The sequence below is a fragment of the Mastigoproctus giganteus genome, chromosome 5 (assembly GCF_048544385.1).
Source record: "Mastigoproctus giganteus isolate SK-2022 chromosome 5, ASM4854438v1, whole genome shotgun sequence".
NCBI lineage: Eukaryota > Metazoa > Arthropoda > Arachnida > Uropygi > Thelyphonidae > Mastigoproctus > Mastigoproctus giganteus.
Genome location: NC_143579.1, coordinates 164996272 through 165016025, shown reverse-complemented (window position 1 = coordinate 165016025; position 19754 = coordinate 164996272). Strand labels below are relative to the sequence as shown.

The following is a 19754-nucleotide window of genomic DNA, read 5'->3' as shown; positions in this document are numbered from 1 at the left end:
CTGGCTTCACGTCCTTGGATTTTATGTGTTTCTTAACTAATAGTATAACCCCCTCTTCCCTTCCTGTCTTGTCTATCCTTCCTGTACACATTGTACTCCCCAAATTCCAGTTCTGTCTTCCTTATATCTGTGTGACACCACGTCTCTGATATCCAAACAATATCTGCCTTTGATGTTCTGAGCAATACCTCAAATTCATCAAATTTATTTACCAAACACCTATCATTGGTGTACATGGAAGTATACCTGCACCCCTTCCTATTCTTAACTACCCTAACACAACCCATGTGTTTACTTGTACCGCAATAGTAGTAGTATAGTAGTAGTAGAGTGGTATGTGATGCAAGAAAGCAAGTGTATGAGCATATGCAGCATCAACCAAAAAAAAAAAAAAATCACACCATTGCCTCCAAATATCTGTACAGTTCCTCCTTAAATTTATTCAACCTATCAACTTCCACAACGACAGTTGGAAGTTTGTTCCAGCAATTAACCACCCGCTGGCTAAAGGCAAATTTCCGCACATCTATTCTACATCTGTCTTTTCTTAATTTGAATCTATGCCCCATTAGGTTCGTAATCTGAACAAGTGGAAGGATCCCATCAGAATTCAGTGTGCTCAACCCATTCAAGGCCTTATATACCTCAATCAAATCATCGCGCATGTGCCTAGTCTCCAGCCACTGCAATTTGCAGAACTTAAGCCTCTCTTGGTAAGAGGATCCCTTCATTCCCCTCACCAATCTTGTTGCCCTTCTCTGTACACACTCAAGTAAATCTACATCCTTCCTAAAATGAGGCCTCCAGACCTGTACGCAGTACTGAAGGCGTGGCCTGATCATTGCCTTATACAGAGGGACAATCACCTCCTTCTCCCTGCTAGCAAAATTCCTATATATCATTGACAAAACCCCATGACCTGTAGTACCACACAGTTGGTACGTTTCTTTGGGGTTACTTCTACCCATATGCAGTACTTTGCATTTGTCAAGGTTAAACTTCAGTTGCCACTTCTTAGCCCATCTGCCCAAATTATCTAGATCCTGTTGCAGTAGCACACTGCCATTACTGCCATTAACAACCCTGCCAACCTTTGTATCATCTGCAAACTTCGACATTAAGCCTGATATACCTTCATCAATATCATTGATAAATATACAAAACAACAGTGGACCTAACATCGAACCCTGTGAGACTCTACTAATAACATTAGTCCACAAAGAGCAGCACCCATTGATTACCACCCTCTGTCTTCTCCCACTTAACCATCCTTTTATCCATTGTAGCAACTTACTCTTAATACCATTCTGCTCCAGTTTGTACAATAGTCTTCCATGCACAACAGTGTCAAAAGCTTTCCTGAAATCCAAATATATGATATCAAAATTATTTTTTGCATCCACAATTTTTTCTGCAATGACTCCCAGCAGTCTCTAAAATACCCTGCATCTTGTTTTCCAGGCTGGTGGTCATTCCAATAGAAGCAGTGCAAGAATTACTTTCACCTCTGCCAGTGGCTACTGTTAATCTGTTAGTCCTTGTATACCCCCCCCCAAGCTAGCAGTTTTTCTACCCTCCTAACACTGCCTCGAAAGCATCAGCAAATATTCTTGCACCCTTTCTATTTAAGTGTATTCCATCCCTGTAGAAGCAGTCTCTCCTGTTAACAAGTACAGACCAGGCTGAAAAAAATTGTACCCCTTGAGCCTTGCACAATCCTTCCATGGCTGAATTGATTGCCATGGGTCTCATCATATACTGTCTCGGCAGAATTGCAGACATGTTAAAATTCAACCCTAATTCACGGCTTTTTTTCAACAGTGACCTGTACTTGTTAAGTAATTCTGCCGGTCTCCTACACTGAATATCATTAGTTCCAACGTGTACAACAATATCACCCTTTGTGCCCTTAAAACGTTATATCTACTGTGCAATGTCATCAACCCTTGCCCCTGGCAGACATACCCTGCTCCTGTTCCACCTGTCCTTTTTACATAGCATGTTCCCCGTTTCCCTGACAATAGAGTCACCAAGAACTACTAGTTCCTGTTGGACCAGCGCATTCTGCCTTGGGGGTTGCCGATGTGTTGCGTGATGATCTAGTGCAAGCTCTGGTGTTGATTTGGGCAGCTGAGAGCTTGATGGGCCCTTCAATTGAGATCCTTCGAGGGCATCCACCCTGTTCTTCAAGCTCTCATATAGGTGCATAACAACGCTGAGTTGTCGCCTCATTTCCTTACATTGCACTCGCACAAAGACTTCCCCCTTGGCAATATCAAGTCTGGTACTTGATTGCTCCACAAATATCAAGCAAGCAGTGCATTTTAAAAGGCTGTGATTCAGAGGGCAACTGCTCCCCTCAGTTCTCCCCTGAGCCACAGCACCCAATTTAACTTGAGCCTTTTGCTTTGCTGCTCTGGTCTGAGTCATGATTCCGATTCAATTTCAGTACAAAATTTTAACCCTAAACTTGTATCCCAACGTAGTATATATATATAACACTATATATCTATATATATTTTAAGTGTCAAGTATTATCTTCGAGTTTATTTATATTAATTCCATATCAAGTTATGTATTAATTAATTTTGTTACGTTCATAAAATCTAAGCGTTATATGTGTTTAATTAAAAGTACAATTTAATTGACAATGAAGTTCAACAAGATTAATAAATTTACTGATTAATTGGTAATATTATATACTATACTAAGCTAACGCTATCTAGTTCTGGATATAACGTGTCGTATAACAATGGCGGCAAGTTACGAACAGGTTATTCTACGGACACTTAAATATTAATTAACTTCCAAAATCTTGCTGTCTCAATTCAGAATAAATCAAGGATCTTGCCTAGGTCTATAAGCTGCTTACAGAAAATAATTTAATATAACAGTTGGTCAATAAAGCAGCTAACTATAGCTAAAAACTTCTGGTTCGCCAGCTCTGCAAAATTTGTAAAATATGTGGATTGGATACCCTTACCGATACTAAGTAATAACTTACAAAATCTCTATCTGCGTTAAAATTTAAACTAAGTATCGTAACTAAGAATATAGAGGTACTCTACAAAATAAGGTAATATGCCAATCCAAGCCAATTTAAGTTAATAAAACAGAAAAAACTTCTCTATGTTCCTCAGCAGTAAAAACTTCGCCTGCACAAATCTACTCTCGTCCCCAAAAATCTGCTGGAATGAGTGCAGAGAAGGGAATAAAGGGTGCTCTTATCTGGAAAGGCTTCAGTTCTACAAATTTCAGCATCTTAAGACCAGGCACTTGTGGGGAGATCTGATTGAGGTGTTTAAAGCCTTTAATGGATTGGGTAAGCTGAATGTTAATGGTATTCTTCCACTTGCTGGGACTACATACATGAGGAGGCATAAATTCAAGCTGAGGAAGGATGGTTGCAGGATAGATGTGATGAAGTGTGTTATCAGTTGAACAGTAAAAAAAAAAGACATTTTGAATTGTCAGCCATTAATTTTGAACAATTGAAAAATTTCATTTAAGAATTGTATATTTGCTTATTTTCAATTTTTGAATGTATTTTTTTCTACTATTTTATATATCATTACCATATATTTTCTAAAATATTTTGGTTGGCATTTCAGTTCACTCAAAGAAATTTACACATTTAACTGTGAGTAACAACTTTATTTTTTTAAATATCAGTATTTTACAAAAACATGTCACAGTTGACACATTAATGAGTACTTTTTCAAACGGCCTCCGTAGCCGAGTGGGCAGGAGCGGGAGTGCAGTAGCACACGCTCTTTGAGTAGACCGGGGTTCAAGCCCCTGACTGCTGAATACGGTCGATCTGCCAAACCGCACTGGACTAGCGTGGCAGATTATGGTCCATTTCCCTCAGCATGAATTGTTGAGGAGGCTTCCACTCTGCAGTGGGTTGATAATGGCTGCACTTTACTTTTTTTTTACTACACTTTTTCAGCGACATGTTTTCAGTTCGTTCCACAGTAGATTTGAGAGAAATTTTGTTGTTTTCTTCAGAAACACTGATACTTTCAGTGCTTTCTTCTTGTTCATAACAGTCTTCAGTGAATTATAAGTCTAAGTACCAGAGCAAAAATGAAACTATCATTAGCAGATATTCTCGGGTTCTGCATAGCCTTGAATTTTCAAATTCTTTTCGGAATGCATGCCATGTATTTTGTTCCCAACAAATTGCTAGTGTGCTGCTGTTGTATGTCCAGATTTTAAGTCAATTAATTTTTTGTGCACTTTTGATTTTAAATTTTTTATTCATATACCCTTTAGATTTTACTTTCTAGAGACACAGATGTTGTTTCACGCTTCTATGATTGCACAATAAATTGTTTGGACATCTTTTAAACTAATTCTCACACCTATGAATCAACAGAGAAACTGATCACAAATAAGTGTGCATTAACTAAATCATGTGGTTGTATTTACAGATAAAATCATGGCAGTTTTGTCCCTAATGAAATACTGCATCCTTTCCATTCACAGATAAAACTATATCTGTTGTTTGGCACTAATGGACAGATTTGTGTGTTGTTTTTGACTGGCACCTAGACTGACAGATAAAACCACTCATGAGTGGCCCAAAAAGAAGTCTGTGTTTTAAGTGAAAATAAAATTATTCAAGTACATATGTATGCTTTTTTTTTTTAGGATCCCTGCTTTGACTGACCTTTTTTGATTAACCGACCAACTACTGGTCCCAATCATATTGGACAAGAGGATTTTTAAAAAAATAATAATGAACAAATAATAAAATAAAATTGCTATTGGACTACCTCTTCATGTAGGTATCTATCCAGTTGACCTTTCAGTTTCCCAATTTTTCAGCCTCAATCACCTAAGGCAACTTATTCCTAACTTATTAAATGGGTAACATAAGCCAGAATATCACAAGTGGATTGACACTGATGGAACCCATACTGGCGATCATTGATAAGATGGATGGTTTCTAGGTAATTTAAGAGTTGGCAGTTAATTGATTTCTACATTACTTTAGAAAGAGTAGAAGAAATTGCAGTGGGACGATAATTGGATGGGTGGGATTTGTCACCCTTTTAGGAGCTGGCTGGATATGAGCAAATTTCCAAGCAGAAGGAAAAATAGCTTTGGAATAAGAAAGTGAAAAAAAGGTGGCAAAGAATAGGAGTAAGTTCAGGAGCACAGGTTTTGAGAACAAGTGGAGATGGGATACTAGCAGGTCAGCTTTATCCTTGGCTGAAGTGACAACAGAACCATCTTGTTTTGACAGAGCTGGGAGCAGAGATGGGCAAAAGTTGCAGCCATTAGCTTTGGCAAGAGACTAGAATGCTCGGCTACCATTAGGGTAAGAAGCAAGTTTTCTACTCTTAACCTGTTCAAAATTTAGTTTGGACTGATTAATAACTGCTTTACAATTGTTGCGGGCTTAGGTGTAGGCAGAAAATGAAACTGAAGAATTGGAAACAAGGTATTTACGATATGCAACATTCTACTCTTGAACAGCTTTAGCACATTTATTAGAAAACCAAGGTTTAGATAAAGGATGAGATTTTAAAGTGGAGTGTGTAATAAAGGATTCCGTTCCTACAAAAATAATTTCACTGATACGATCTAAGCAAATGTTGACATCAGAAGTTTTGAAATAGTAATCCGAACAAGGAAAAGAAGAAAAGAAATCTCGCAGGTCATCCTATTTTGCATCCTTGTAATACCAAACAACACGAGATTGGGAATAGCCATGAGATAAAGGCTCCATTGGAGAAGAGACTATCACCAAGTTGTGAGCTGAGGTGCATAAAGGACCACTCACTTCGACCGTGTGTTTAGAATGGTGGTTTGTGAGAAAAAGATCAAGCGTATTGACTGTATGGTTAGGATTGTCCGGTATTCTGGAAGGTAAATGTACAATCTGTGTGAGGTAATTAGTAATTGCAAAAGCCTCAGCATCTTGGCTAGCCGGGTCAGTGTGACTAGAAAACGGAAGCCAGCTGGGTGTTGTGAACATTAAAATCACCAAGGAAAATTACCTCACTGTTAGGAAAGTTGGACTTGAGAAAGTAGAGTTGCAAAGAGAGGAAGTCAAAGAGCTCCAAGTGATTAGTGGAGTTGAGAGAATGGTAGAGACAACAGATGAATTTGACAGAATGAGGTAGAGATATTTTAAGCCAGAGATAACCGAACAGGGGAGATTCTAAATTATCAAGTCTCTGACAGGGAATATCAGAATGGACAAATGCACAAGTACCACCTTTGAGGCAAAAGGAATCATACAGCAAATAATTTGGGCAACTGAGATAAGCAGTAGTTGAATCAGCCGATAACTGAGATTCTGTCAGAAAAAGTACATGGGGTTTGGCAGACTGCAAGTGGAAATGAACATTGTTGAGATTTGAATTGAGACCACGTGTATTTGTGAAATGAACGCGGAAATGTTTGGGAGGTTTAGATCTTTTCGCAGATAAGCTTACTCCATTAGTATGACAATTCATGGTATATTCAATAGTAAGAAAAAGTGGGGGACACATGCTGTATGAAGTAATGAAATTTTTGGATGTGCCTTACACATGGTAAGAATATACCCAGGTCCTTGACATAATGTGTCCTCAACAGTGTCCTCCCACAGCATACACACTACTCGGACTCCCGCCAGCCTGCAAACACTGTTTTAGAGCTGTACCCTCGAAATGTAAGGAGGATTGGATCTCGCCATGACGTCCCTCATTACCTCCAAAAGTCATCAGTCATACTGCATATGGAAGAGATGGGAAGGGTTGACCAGAACTTAGCTCTGGAGACTAAACATGGGTTCCACCCCTTCAAGGCTCCAATGAGCAAAGTAGTGGTATTGCGCCAGTTGATGAGAGTCATCTACCACCTCGAATACCCATTTATGGACAAATTCAATGGAAAAGTTCGGTGAAACACAAGCAGTTGCTCTTGACATCTCAAAGGCTTTCGATTGTGTTTGGCCTAAAGGTCTTCTAAACAGGCTTCCATCTTATGGTTTGCCAACTGTTTTTTGTAATTGTTATCCAGTTTTCTCTCTGATCGCTCACTGAGGGTGATGGAAGATGGCTCTCTGTCTTCTGACTTCTTCACTAATGCTGGTGACCCTCAGGGTTCAGTTCTTTCCCCCACTCTTTTCCTCTTGTATATTAATAACCTTCTTCCATTGATTGGAAATCCTATCCATAATTTTGCTGATGATAGCACATTGCATTCCGCTATCCATTTTGAGAAACCTTGTCCTGCTCAATTAGCTTCAACTTCTCGAATATCCACTATCAATTCTTTAAATGCCGATCTCCAGGTAATCCTCCAGTGGGGCAAAGACAACTTAGTTGATTTCATTCCTTCTAAAACTCAGTCTTGTCTTATATCTTGCAAAAAGAATTCTTCTGCTCCTATGCTTATCTTTAGTGACACTCCGATTTCTAGGCAAAATGATATATCTCTTTTGGGGATTACCCTGACTTCCAATCTCACTTGGCACAAGCACATTAAAAATATTGCTTCCTCTGCTTCTAAAAAACTTGGTTTTCTCTTTTGCTCTCGAGGTTACTTTTCTTCCAAACAGCTATTTACTCTGTACAAATCGCAAATCAGCCCTACCATGGATTATTGTTCCCACATCTGGGGCGGTACACCCAAAACTTCTCTCAGGCTTCTAGATTCCATTCAGAAGCGGGCAGTTAGGTTAATTAATTACTCATCTCTAATAGAGTCTCTCCACTCTGTTTCATAGACGTACTGTTTCTGTTGCATGTCTTTTCTATAGATACTTCCATGGGCACTGTTCTTCTGGATTGGCTTCTATAATTCCCGTTCTCTCCTTCAAAACAGTCTGAACACGTGCCACCACCAGCCAATATCCATTTACTGTCCAACTTCAAACTCACAGAACCAACTTTTCATCTTCCTCGTTTATTCATTCAACTGCCATTTTCTGGAACAACCTTCCTTCGTACATATTTCCTGAAAATTATAGTCTTTAGAAGTTCAAGAGTAATGTCTTCAAATATCTTCTTTTGTCTTCTCGACCTCCAACCCAAGCATGGTACTAAGTACTATAGGTTATAATACCTCTGATGTTTGGGGTTTTCATAAAAAAAAAAAAAAAAAAAATACAGAATTAACAACTTGCAGGCAAAAAGAATTTTCTGCAATACAGCAATACATTCTGAGCCTCTTCCCTTGTAGTTAATGAATATATGGCCCCTAGGCCTTGAATGGTTTGAGCAGGCTAAATGCTGATGGAATTCTTCCTCTTGCTCAAAATACAAAATTGGGGGAGTTATAAACTCAAATTGAGGAAAGACGGTTGTAGAATAGATGTGCAGAAATTTTCCTTTAGCCAACAGGTAGTTGATTGCTGTAACAAACTTCTATCTGTCATTGTGGAAGTTGAAAGCTAAATTAAATTCAAGGTAGGATTGGACAAATTTTTGTGGTAAAATCAGAAGGGTTTTTTTTTTTGCCAGATGCTGTATAAGTTTTCTTTCTTGCATCATATGCCTCTGCTAATTCTAATGCACTCCCCAACCCAATGGGTGGGTTATCGGAGAGAAGTGGAAATCAAGTGAATTTTAAGTCTTGTTTTAAATGCATTCAAAATATATTACCTTATTTTGTTCACATAATTTAGATATTTTTTTTGATTTTAAAACATAATCTCATTCACTGTCAAGTTATTTGATCACAGGTTGCCACCAACGAGTTTTATTTCTAATCAGGAGATGGTATCTTATGTAATTAATTAATAAGTTAATTCCTTCATAGACTGTTTTCCTCCCTGTTGGGGATGAAAGAAATCGGAAATGAAATTTTGTAAAAATTTCATTTCCATTTCTCTTGTTACAGCTTTATACACTCCATCAATCTTCTATAAGGTGCCTAGTTACGAGCTCTATATTCCACATATTTGGTGGCTTTCCTCACGTGGACATCCTTTTACAATGTGACCAGGTGCATTATGTGTCTTTGAACCCTTTCTAGAAGCTCTCTCTCTCTCTCTCTCTCTTTTTTTTTTTTATTAGGTGTTGTCACATACTTGAAAACAGTATTCCAAGTATATAGTGTGCTGGTCTGTATTTCTGAAATACAGGTCAGCCGGTTGATAGAGCTCAATAACCATATCAACTGGGGAACTCTTAAGCAAATTCCAAGGAAGGAAATATTGTAATTCATGGGTTAACCTGTACATGAAAAAAGGGTTAATACCTTGAATAATTAAACTGGAGGACACATCAGATAGCCAGCATATCAGGGTTACAACCTTCTTTTATGCATTGTGTGACATGATGATATCACCAAGGGCAGAATGCACTGGTGTTACACAAAGTATTTATTGTTGGTGATTACTGTCAAGGAAATGGGAAATATATATGCAAAGAATGGGTTGAACAGGTCCAGGTTTGCCTGCTAGGGGTAAAACTTAATGATTTTGTAGAACAACTATCATCTTTTTATCGTACAAAAGGTGATATTATTTTACATGTTCGTATCTTCAAGAATTTGAGGCAGTTTGAGGCATTTACTTCAGGGTTAGTTGAGAAAAAGCTGATTTAGAGATAAATTTGAAAGTATATAAAATTTTTTCCAAATATCAAAGAAGCGAGTCCACAATGAGAGCCTTATCATTCAATTCAGCCCCAGGAGTGATTTTGCATGGCACATGTTAGTAAAAATTTTCGAAGCATGGCCTGCACTTGTTAACAGGAGCCTGTTTTTAAAAGGATGGGATTTGTGAATATTTGTTGAAGTTCTTGAGGCAATGTTAGGTAGTTCAGGGAAACTGATATATAACTAATTCATAACTAACAGACAATGTGATTCATCCCTTCCCTTCTAAAGTTAACATAATTTAAAGAATTCTTTGCTACTTCTCTTTCTGTTTTTCCAGAGAGCTTATCATAATTGATGAGGTCCAGGACTGAGACAGAATGAGACTGAGACAGAATGCATTGGCAGGGAAATAGGGGAATATATTGTGCAAAAAGGATAGGTGGAATAGGATCAGGGTATGTCTGCCAGGGGCAAAAGTTGATGACGTTGTAGAACAGATATCATCTTTTAAGGGCACAAAGGGTGATACTGTTGTACATATTGGCACTAATGACATCAGGAGTAGGAGAATGATTGAATTATTTAACAAGTACAGGTCAATTTTGAAAAAAGCTGCGAGTTAGGGTTGAATTTGAAAGTATCTGCAATTCTGCCCAGACACGATAGGAGGGAGCATATGATGACAGCCTTGTCAATCAATTTGGCTCTGGACTCTGCAAGGTTCATGGGGTAGATTTTTCTCAGCCTGGTCTGCACTTGTTAACAGGAGAGACTGCTTCTACAGGCATGGGATACCCTTAAATAGAAAGGTGCAAGAATATTTGCTTATGCTATTGAGGCAGTGTTAGGTGGGTTGGAAAACTGCTAGCTTGGGGGGGGTTCACAAACTAAAAGATTAACAGTAGCCGCAAGCAGAGGCAAAAGTTATTCTTGCACTGCTTCTATTGTAATGAGTAGCAGCCTAAGTTGCTGGGGATTTCAGAAACCACTGGGGACTTTAGAGATTACTTGAGAAACAAGTAAATACATGGGCTGTGTTATGGTAGCTAAGAATAAGAACAGGTGCATGTATTCTTGTGTGTACATGAATACTAGGAGTTTAGTAAATAAATTTGATGAATTTGAGGTGATGGTCAAAACATCAAAGGCAGATATTGTTGGGTATAAGAGATGTGTCTCACAGATATGAAGAATTGGAATTTGGGAAGTACAATGTGTACGTGAGGAACGGAGGGGGGGGGGATATGTTGTTTGTTCAGAAACTCAAAATCTAAGGAAGTGCATCCAGTCGACATGAGTGGACAGTGCAATGTTGAGTCAGTTTGATGTGACATAAATACTGGGAAAGCAAAATTGAGAGTAGGAGTGTATTATAGGCCTAATGACTCTGATTAGCATTAGCATTAGTAGAGGCATATGATGCAAGAAAGCAAGCTTATGCAGCATCAGCCAGAAAAAAAAAAAAAAAAAAAAAAATTCCACTTCACCCCTCCGTTCATTCGAAATACCTGTCCACCTGAGCCTTAAATTTATTTAGGCTATCAACTTCCACAACAAGGGATGGAAGTCTGTTCCACCAACCAACTATCCGCTGGCTAAAGACAAATTTCCAGACATCCATCCTACATCTGTCTTTCCTCAATTTGAATTTATGCCCTCTCAGGTGATAATTCTGAACAAGAGGCAGAATCCCATCTGCATTGGGCATGCTCAAAACATTTAAGGCTTTATACACCTCTATCAGATCACCTCGCTGGTGCCTAGACTGCAGACACTGTAATTTGCAAAACTTAAGCCTTTCTTCGTAAGAGCAACCCCTTGTTCCATTCACTAACCTTGTTGCCCTTCTCTGTACTCCTTCCAGCAGCTCTTCCTTCTTGAAATGAGGTCTCCAGACCTGTAGGCGCCTCCGTAGCCAGGTGGGCAGGAGCAACACTTCTTGATTAGACCGGGGTTTGAGCCCGTGCCCACCAAATATGGAGGATGTGGAAAGGTCAGAGAATGACCACCGCATATCCCCGGAACAATATGGCCTTAGTTGCTAATGCTCCTAAAAAAAAAAAAAAAAAACCCAATCCAGACCTGTATACAGTACTCACGGTGTGGCTTGACCATTGCCTTATAGAAGGGAATAATCACCTCCTTATCCCTGCTAGAAAAATTCCTGTATATCATTGATAAAACACGAGCTACTCTTGCAGCCCGTCTGCACTGCTCAGAGAAGTTCATATCTGCCTGCACAATTACCCCGGGGTCGTTTTCATTCTCTACCACTGTCAGTGTAGTACCACAGAGTTGATACATTGTTCTGGGGTTGCTGTTTCCCATATGTAGTACTCTACATTTGTCAATGTTAAACTTCCTTTGGAGGCCTCATTTCAAGAAGGATGTAGAGCTGCTGGAACGAGTGTTTTTATATTTAAAAATACCATTACTAGCACACAGTATACATTAAATTTCAATAAAGTTCAATTTTCCTTACTATGACTTATTAACAACTTCACATTTCAACACGTGATAAACTACAACATTGCATCCTTCTCCCACATTATGGACAATGAAAGTGAAAGAACAATATGTTCAGCGACTTCTTCCTTCTTCTGCCTTTCTCATGGTGGCAACTGTTGAAAAAACGTTGTTACCAACAGTTTTTGAATAGTTGCAGTGTCATCTGATGGTTGTGTTAGCATCCAACTCTTAACTATATTTACCGGGATGTCTAAAACATGATTTTCATCGTAAAAAGAAAAAAAAAGAGGAAGAAACATACTTACAGGCAAATTAAAAATGTAAACAGTAAAATCAACCAAAAAAAGTGTTAAAGCTTAATGGGGAAAAACGTAGGACCTGTCAACCCTAATGGATAGCAGTAATCCTAGAGTAATGAACTGGGTGGTACTACACTCAGGGTGGTAGAGAATGAAAAAGACCTTGGGGTAATTGTGCAGCCAGAGCTTGCTTTATTGCATATACCTCTACTAATGCTAATAATCATATTTTCATAACTCATTTTGGCTTGACTGGAGACTGGTATATGCTTATTGTAATTTTCTAAATATTCTATGTCTATATAATATTGGTGTAAATACACCATAGCAAACTCTTAAATGAAAAAACTATGTTTGTAGTTTGAAGGGGAATCATTTTATCTGTATCTCATATTGTGCTCCTCCTTCGCAACGAGTTGCCATGTATTGCATTATCTTGAATAAGTAACGCTTCACCAAAAGAGAAGACTATTGTTCTCTTTTGGTGAAGCATTACTTATTCCAAATAGTGCAATACATGGCAACTCGTTGGGAAGGAGCAGCACAATATGAGATACAGATAAAATGATGCCCCTTCAAACTAAAAATGTAGTTTTCGTTTAAGGGTTTTCTGTGATGTATTTACACCAATATTATATAGAATATTTACACTCTTAAACGTATGATGCTTTATTGCATCAATCTTCATTTTAATATATTCTATGATAATTTATACACATTCCATGTATTTTTTTTTTTTTTTTTCTGCCAGTAGTCTCAAAGGATTGTCAGTAGTCTGACAATCCTTTTGGTCTCAACCTTGAAGAGTATCTCTTAAGTGATATAAAAAGTCAAGTAACATCTGCTAATACCTCCCTAAATGCTTCCTGTTTAGAATTTACAGCCAGTAATGTCATCAGTTGCTACCACTAAATAGAATTTTAAAAATGTGTGAGATCATTGCCAGTCACCTTTACTGAAGCAAAATCCCATCCCTTTACCTTTGACACTAGTATATCTTTGAGTATATCCTACAGTAATACACTATGATTTCAATAACACCCTCGTCTTACTCGAATTCCTCCTACCCCTCCTCAGTGCTTATATGTCACAAAACTGACTATGCTGGTTACCCATGGCAACTGGATGTACTGCTTTAAATTTTATGTGCTTCTTAACTAAGATCATAACTCTTTCCCTGTTTCTGTACTACTTGTCCACTTTGGTTTAATATTTCTCAAGATATTGTTTATTGTTCTCTATGGTATGGCTGTGGAGCTAGTGGTTGTCACCACCATAGCTTTAGCATAGAAGCAGCTATTGTCAGCTGTATTTCCTTGTTTTTTGCCCTTATCTCGAGGATATTTTTGGGGAATATTCTCCTTGTATTGTTTAGCATCTTTACTGCACATATATTTATTTACTTTAGTTTTGGCCTATTATGGACTCAATTGCACAATCATAAATCATTATTTGCAATCGCTTTTGCCATTTTCTTTGTCTTCTCCCTTGGTTGCTTGAGTCAGATGGCCCCAGGAAGCTTTCTGATTGGCCATTCCTGTAGCATCAAGATACTAATGCTATAAGAATGGTCTTCCTATCGCATCGGTGTCACGGTATCACTGTGAATATCTGGGTATTTTCCCAAAGTTTGTTTGGTTCACTACCAACAGTGACATAAAGTGTTTCCCCCACCTTTCACTCCCATGAGTGGCTAAGCGTCTGTTTTTTTGGTTCAAATAGGAGCATAAATAACCTTTATGGTTAAAATAATATCATCACTGACTTTTTCCAATTTAGACTGGCAAAAATAAAAATGAGTGACGCCGAAGAAATGACTGAGTACAAGTGGTGGTAGTGGCATCCCTAAAAAGATCCACTAGGTTGAATTACAACTTGCACTCATAGATGTGGGTACTGAGGCCTACAAGTAATGCTATGTGCGATGTTTTCATAGAGAAAAGGAAACTAAACCCTGGCTTTGAGTTGAAACCCTCTGGAAAAGGGTCCACCAGGTGAGAAAAAAATTCCACAAGACACGAGCTATTGGCTTGCCACCTAGGTGAATGCTCTGAGGGAAACCTGTAGGACTTTAAGAAGGTAATGGTAAACTGCAGCCATTATCAATCCACTGCAGGATGGTGGCCTCCTCAACAATTCATGTTGAGGGAAATGGACCATAATCTGCCACACTGGTCCAGTGCAAGTTAGCAGATTGACCGTATTTAGCAGTCAGAGGCTTGAACCCTGGTCTGCTCAAATCTGATGCAATACAAACTCTGTGAAGGCCAGAAAGTGTGTGTTATTATGTAGTCTGTGTTGAGGTGTGTTAAGTTATGTTGGTCTGTTGTTCATCTGCCCCCCCCCATTGCTCATTCACCACATGGGGAGGTTGGCCAGGAATTAGGGTGTAAGATGACAGAGTCAGCTCAGGCATCAACTGAGCTTACATGGAGGTGGGCCCACCCTTAAAGAAAAAAAAAATAAAAATACAGAAAAAAAAATCAAGTTTTTGTGTGAAAGGAACATAGGTGGACAGTTCTAGCCTGGATGATAGATGGAGGTGGATGAGAGGAAGATATCCTCCAGGAATGTAGACAAATGGGGAACAGAAAGGACAGACCCCTGCAAGAACAGCAAAAGTATTTAGGATGGTAAGGCCCATCAGACAAAGTGTTTGGATGGGAGGTGAGGTGGATGGTCAATGCCTTGGGCTTAAACATTATAGGGAGATTAAAGACATAGGGCCAGTGTGTTCTAAATGGGTGTTTTTGGTCAGGAGACCTGCCATCCTGGTTATAAAGCTGAAACCAGTGTCAGTATCGCATGCCATTCCACCTAAGAAAAAGAAACAGGTGGGGAGGGGGGGCTGATCAATTCACTTTGAGTATACTCAAAGTAAATTTTGGCATTAATGGGAAATAAGGCATATGAGGTGCTAACCATAAGTTTTGAGACTGGCACGTGGAGTGCTAACCACATGTATTGTTTCATGCTGTTTTTTTTTTTTTTTTGTTAGTTGTTGGCGCATCGGCTTCTGTGGCCACAATGCACCTTCCAAGGTTTTTGCACTATTCTGATCCAAGCCCGAGGTGGGATTCGAACCCGTAACCTTTGGGTTGCCAGGCAGGCACTTTACTCACCAGGCTAGCCCGGTCGGCTTTCATGCTGTTATATAATGTTCAATTAATTCATTGTGAGTTAAGTGTGCTGAGTTTCATGCCAATAATATGTTGTGCTTTTGGAGTTGTGCAGTTGGATTTCTGTCTAGAGCGCTTTGCAATTTTTGTAACAAGTAAGCTGGTGGACATTAAGGAACAATGAATGTGCATCAAATTTTGTCATAAACTTGGGAGAACAGCTTTGGAGACTTTTGAAATGCTTGAACAAGTCTTTGGCGATTATGCAATTGATAGAACACAGACTGATGAAAATGTTGAAAGAGTTCAAGTTATTCATATGATAGATATGTGATTATTGATATTTGAGACATTCTAGGCCTATTGTAAGATTCATTCCTAGGCATTTTAACTGAAACTTTAAACATGGGGCAGATTTCTGCAGAATTTGTACTCCATTTGCTGAGTGACAAACAGAAACAGAACTGGCTTTCTTTGTGCAAGCACACACCAGAAAATACAGAAACTTCCTTTCCAAGTTCATAACTGGGTTTATGGTTACAAAACAGCAGTTCTCTCACTGGAAAAGTCCATCTCTGAAGCCACAAAAGGCAAAGTAGGTCAGATCAAATGTCACATGTGCACTGATCATTTTATTTGATAAGGAGGGAATTCTTTGTTTGGAGTTCCTTCCTCCAGGCCAAACAGTAAATTGCCTGTTCTACGTCTGGATCCTAGGGCATTCGAGGGAGGATGCCAGGAGAAAATGCCAGATAAATGGCACACTGAAGATTGGCTTCTGAATCACGACAATCTGCCAGTCCACATAGATTTGTTAGTTCATCAAATTTTAGCCAAAGACAAAATGGCAATGGTTCCATCCCCTCCAGATTCTGCCAACCTAGTCCCCTGTGACTTCTTCCTATTCTACAAAATGAAAATCCAATTAAAATGACAAAATAAAAAAGAGATTCAAGCTGAATTGCAAAAAGTGTTCAACTGCATCACAAAACAAATTCCAGACATGCCTTGAACAGTGGGAGAAGTGCTTGGATCAATACTGATTTATGAACTCTGTGGGGGGGCTACTTTAAAGAAGATGATCCCAACATGTAACTAATGTATCTAAATTAACTTTTATTGCTTCAGTCTGGAAACAAGATTTTACAGGATTTCTGACTAAATAATTGCCACTGTGCCAAATTTCATAATTTTACATGCATTAATTACCATGCTGCACACACATTCAAAGTAATTGCAGCAAGCAGATACACTAATGAGCCAAAACATTAAGACCACCTACCTAATATAATGTTGGTCCTTTACTTGCAGTCAACACAGCTCGTACCTGGCGAGGCATGGATGCTACAAAATTTCTAAATGTGTCTTGTGGTACCTGGTACCAACACGTAACCAGCAGATCTTTTAACTCCTGTAAGGTCCATGATTGAGACGCTGCAGATCGGAGTTGCTGTTCCAACACAAATGACAGATGCTTGATGGGATTGATGTCTGGGGAATTTGGAGGCTAGGGCAAACCTGGAAGTCTTCCTCATGTTCTGCGAACCAGTCTTGAAAAATCCGAGCAGTGTGCATGGCTCATTATTCTGCTGAAAGACTGCACTGCCAGAGGAGAAGACCGTTGCCATGAAAGGGTGTACCTGGTCAGCAATAATTTTTAGGTAGGTGGTAGATGTCAGAATGCCTGGCCCGTGGATGACTGGACCCGGGGTATCCCAGCAGAACATCGCCCAAAGCATGACACCGCCGCCACCAGTTTGTTTTTCATCCCATGGTGCATCCAGGTGCCATCATTTCCCCAGGTAAACGACGTGCATACACCTGGCTGTCCACATGGTGCAACAGGAAATCTAATTCATTGGACCAGTTTCGATGCTCATGAGTCCATTGTAAGCACTTTTGCCAGTGAACCATGGTTAGCGTGGGCACTCGGAGAGGCCTGTGTCTATGCAGCCCCATTTTCAGCAGGGTTCAATTACTGTGTGTTGTGACATATTACTCCCATCACCAGCATTCCAGTTACCGGCGAGTTGTGCCACAGTCGCCCTTCTGTTGCTATGTGCCATCCGAGTGAGCCTTCGCTCACTTCAAGCATCAATGAGCCGTGGTCGTCCAACCTCTAGCTGGCGGTTCGTGGATTTTTCCTCCTCAGATCACTTTCGGTAGGTACTAACTGCAGCTGACTGTGAGCATCCCACCAGCCTTGCCGTTTCAGATATGCTTTGACCCAGTCGTCTGGCCATTACAATTTGGCCTTTGTCAAATTTGCCTCTGCCTTTCCCATCTGAAGAACAAGCGTAACACTGATTAACAGAGCTCAGCATCAGGTGTTTTTTATACAGTGTCCTGACCCATACACGGTAGTTCGCCTGCAGTTGCATCAATTTGCATAACAACTCGCTGGTCATAATGTTTTGGCTCATCGGTTTATATGGACCACAGAAATTTTAATCAGTTTAATTTTTTGAGTTATTATTGTAACATTATCTTTTGAGTTATTATTGTAACATTATCTTTTGAGTTATTATTGTAACATTATCAAATTTTTTATATCCACTTATCTTGCACTAATCCATCCTTATACTGAAAAACTTATGGCGATTTATAATGTTACCTTTGTTGTAACAAAATCTTGCAAGAGTAGATTTTACCTACAGCTTTGCAGTGCAGGTGGTAGATGTCAGAATGCCTGGCACGTGGATGACTGGACCCGGGGTATCCCAGCAGAACATCGCCCAAAGCATGACACCGCCGCCACCAGCTTGTTTTTAGGAGCAATAAAAAGGACACTGAATAAGGGGATCATTATGCTTAGAATTGCTTGTTTTGTGCAATCAAATGATTGAATATGTTTTGAAATAATGCTATTAGCTGCTTAGCAGCCATTCCAAAAAAAAAAAAAAAAAACGGTCTCACTCAGGTGCATTTTTTATTTTGCAAAACCCTCTGGTCTTTTTTGGAATAAAGGCTAGAAATAATGTAAAATTACACACTTTTTAGCCATTCATTATTTTTTTTATCAATATAATATGAAGCCTAATATTAATAAAAATCTATTTATTTTTTTAAATTTCAATGAAATGCTAATAGTGACACTCATTCATCTTTGTAGTACATGCATTTTGCTCCTTTGATAGATTTGATACAGTCCTACTCATTGAATCTAACATAGTTTATAATGCAGATCAAAAGCAAGCCTATGATGAAAGCATAAAGAATACTAAATTTCACAGTGATTACTGGCATGGTTATTCGCAGATGAATTTTTTATTTTTGTTTTTTTATTATGAGTGTGTAATGGATACACCAATGCACCTGCTAGGATATTAATGCAAATTATTGTTTGGATTTATACCAAATTATTGATATCATATATGAAGTATTTACCAGATTACCAGTGTAAAAGGTCAGTAATCTGGTGTTAGTGTTTAACCAGTTTATTATAACTTTCGTATAAATTTTATTTTTTATGCAGATTTGCTATAGCAGACTCTGCCTACAGATCAATGAAAGAAGAATGCATAGACCAGTGCATTTTGATTTCAGGAGAAAGTGGTGCTGGTAAAACAGAAGCTTCTAAAACAATTCTCCAATATCTAGCAGCTGCAAGTCACCATTCTTCTGCTGTTGAGAATACTAAAGATAGGTTGTTGCTGTCTAACCCTGTTTTAGAGGTAGTATTGCTTTTTTTTTGTGTGTTTGCATTCAATTTTTTATTGTTTTAATTACACTGGCCTGCATAGATTTTCTTTGTTTCTGAAATACGTGGTGCTGATCAATGTACGTTTTGTGCAAATTTGAAAAATACAAACCATTTTTACTTATCATGTACAGCTTTTTTACAAATAGTAAGAATTGTTTTTTAGATACACTGTCCATGTATACATATGTGTGCTATTTCCTTTGACTAACAGGTATAGATGTGTCCAGATATGTCTATGTATGCCTACAAAGTGTTTCTTCTACATTCAGTTGTTTTCTGGCACAGTTCCTGCTAACCGATATCTGCTTATAATATGATTTTCATATTCTCTGCCTTTGACAATGGCGACTCGTGGCTGTGTGATCAATTAAAATATATTTTGTTAAATTTGTGGTAATTATGTTGTGGCAAAGTAAAGGAAGAATATAATGTTATTTGTGAAAAATGTATATGTTGCATGTTTTGGAATTAACTTAAGTTACTAAGGTAAAAGTTTGGCCCTCATAAAGTATGCCCTATGTGTGGAGAGATAGTAATTGTGGAAACGTGGTAAGAGAAAGCTATGATATTTGTATTCTCATGGTGTTGGAGGGAACCTTAGGGTCAAATTAATGA

The 19754-nt window shown here is 38.7% G+C and overlaps 1 protein-coding gene across 4 annotated transcripts in view; it reads left to right on the top strand.

Moving 5' to 3' along the window:
- The window catches only part of Myo61F (unconventional myosin 61F), a 748935-nt gene that overhangs the window by 156686 nt on the left and 572495 nt on the right, over positions 1 to 19754 (top strand). For all 4 annotated transcript variants that reach the window (XR_016546978.1, XM_090374260.1, XM_090374259.1 and 1 more), the window contains exon 4: positions 18912 to 19110. Coding sequence is in view for 3 of the 4 variants with exons in the window: in XM_090374260.1 (XP_090230386.1) it covers positions 18912 to 19110 (199 nt within the window). In the remaining variant the exon portion in view is untranslated. The remainder of the gene's footprint in view (positions 1 to 18911; positions 19111 to 19754) is intronic.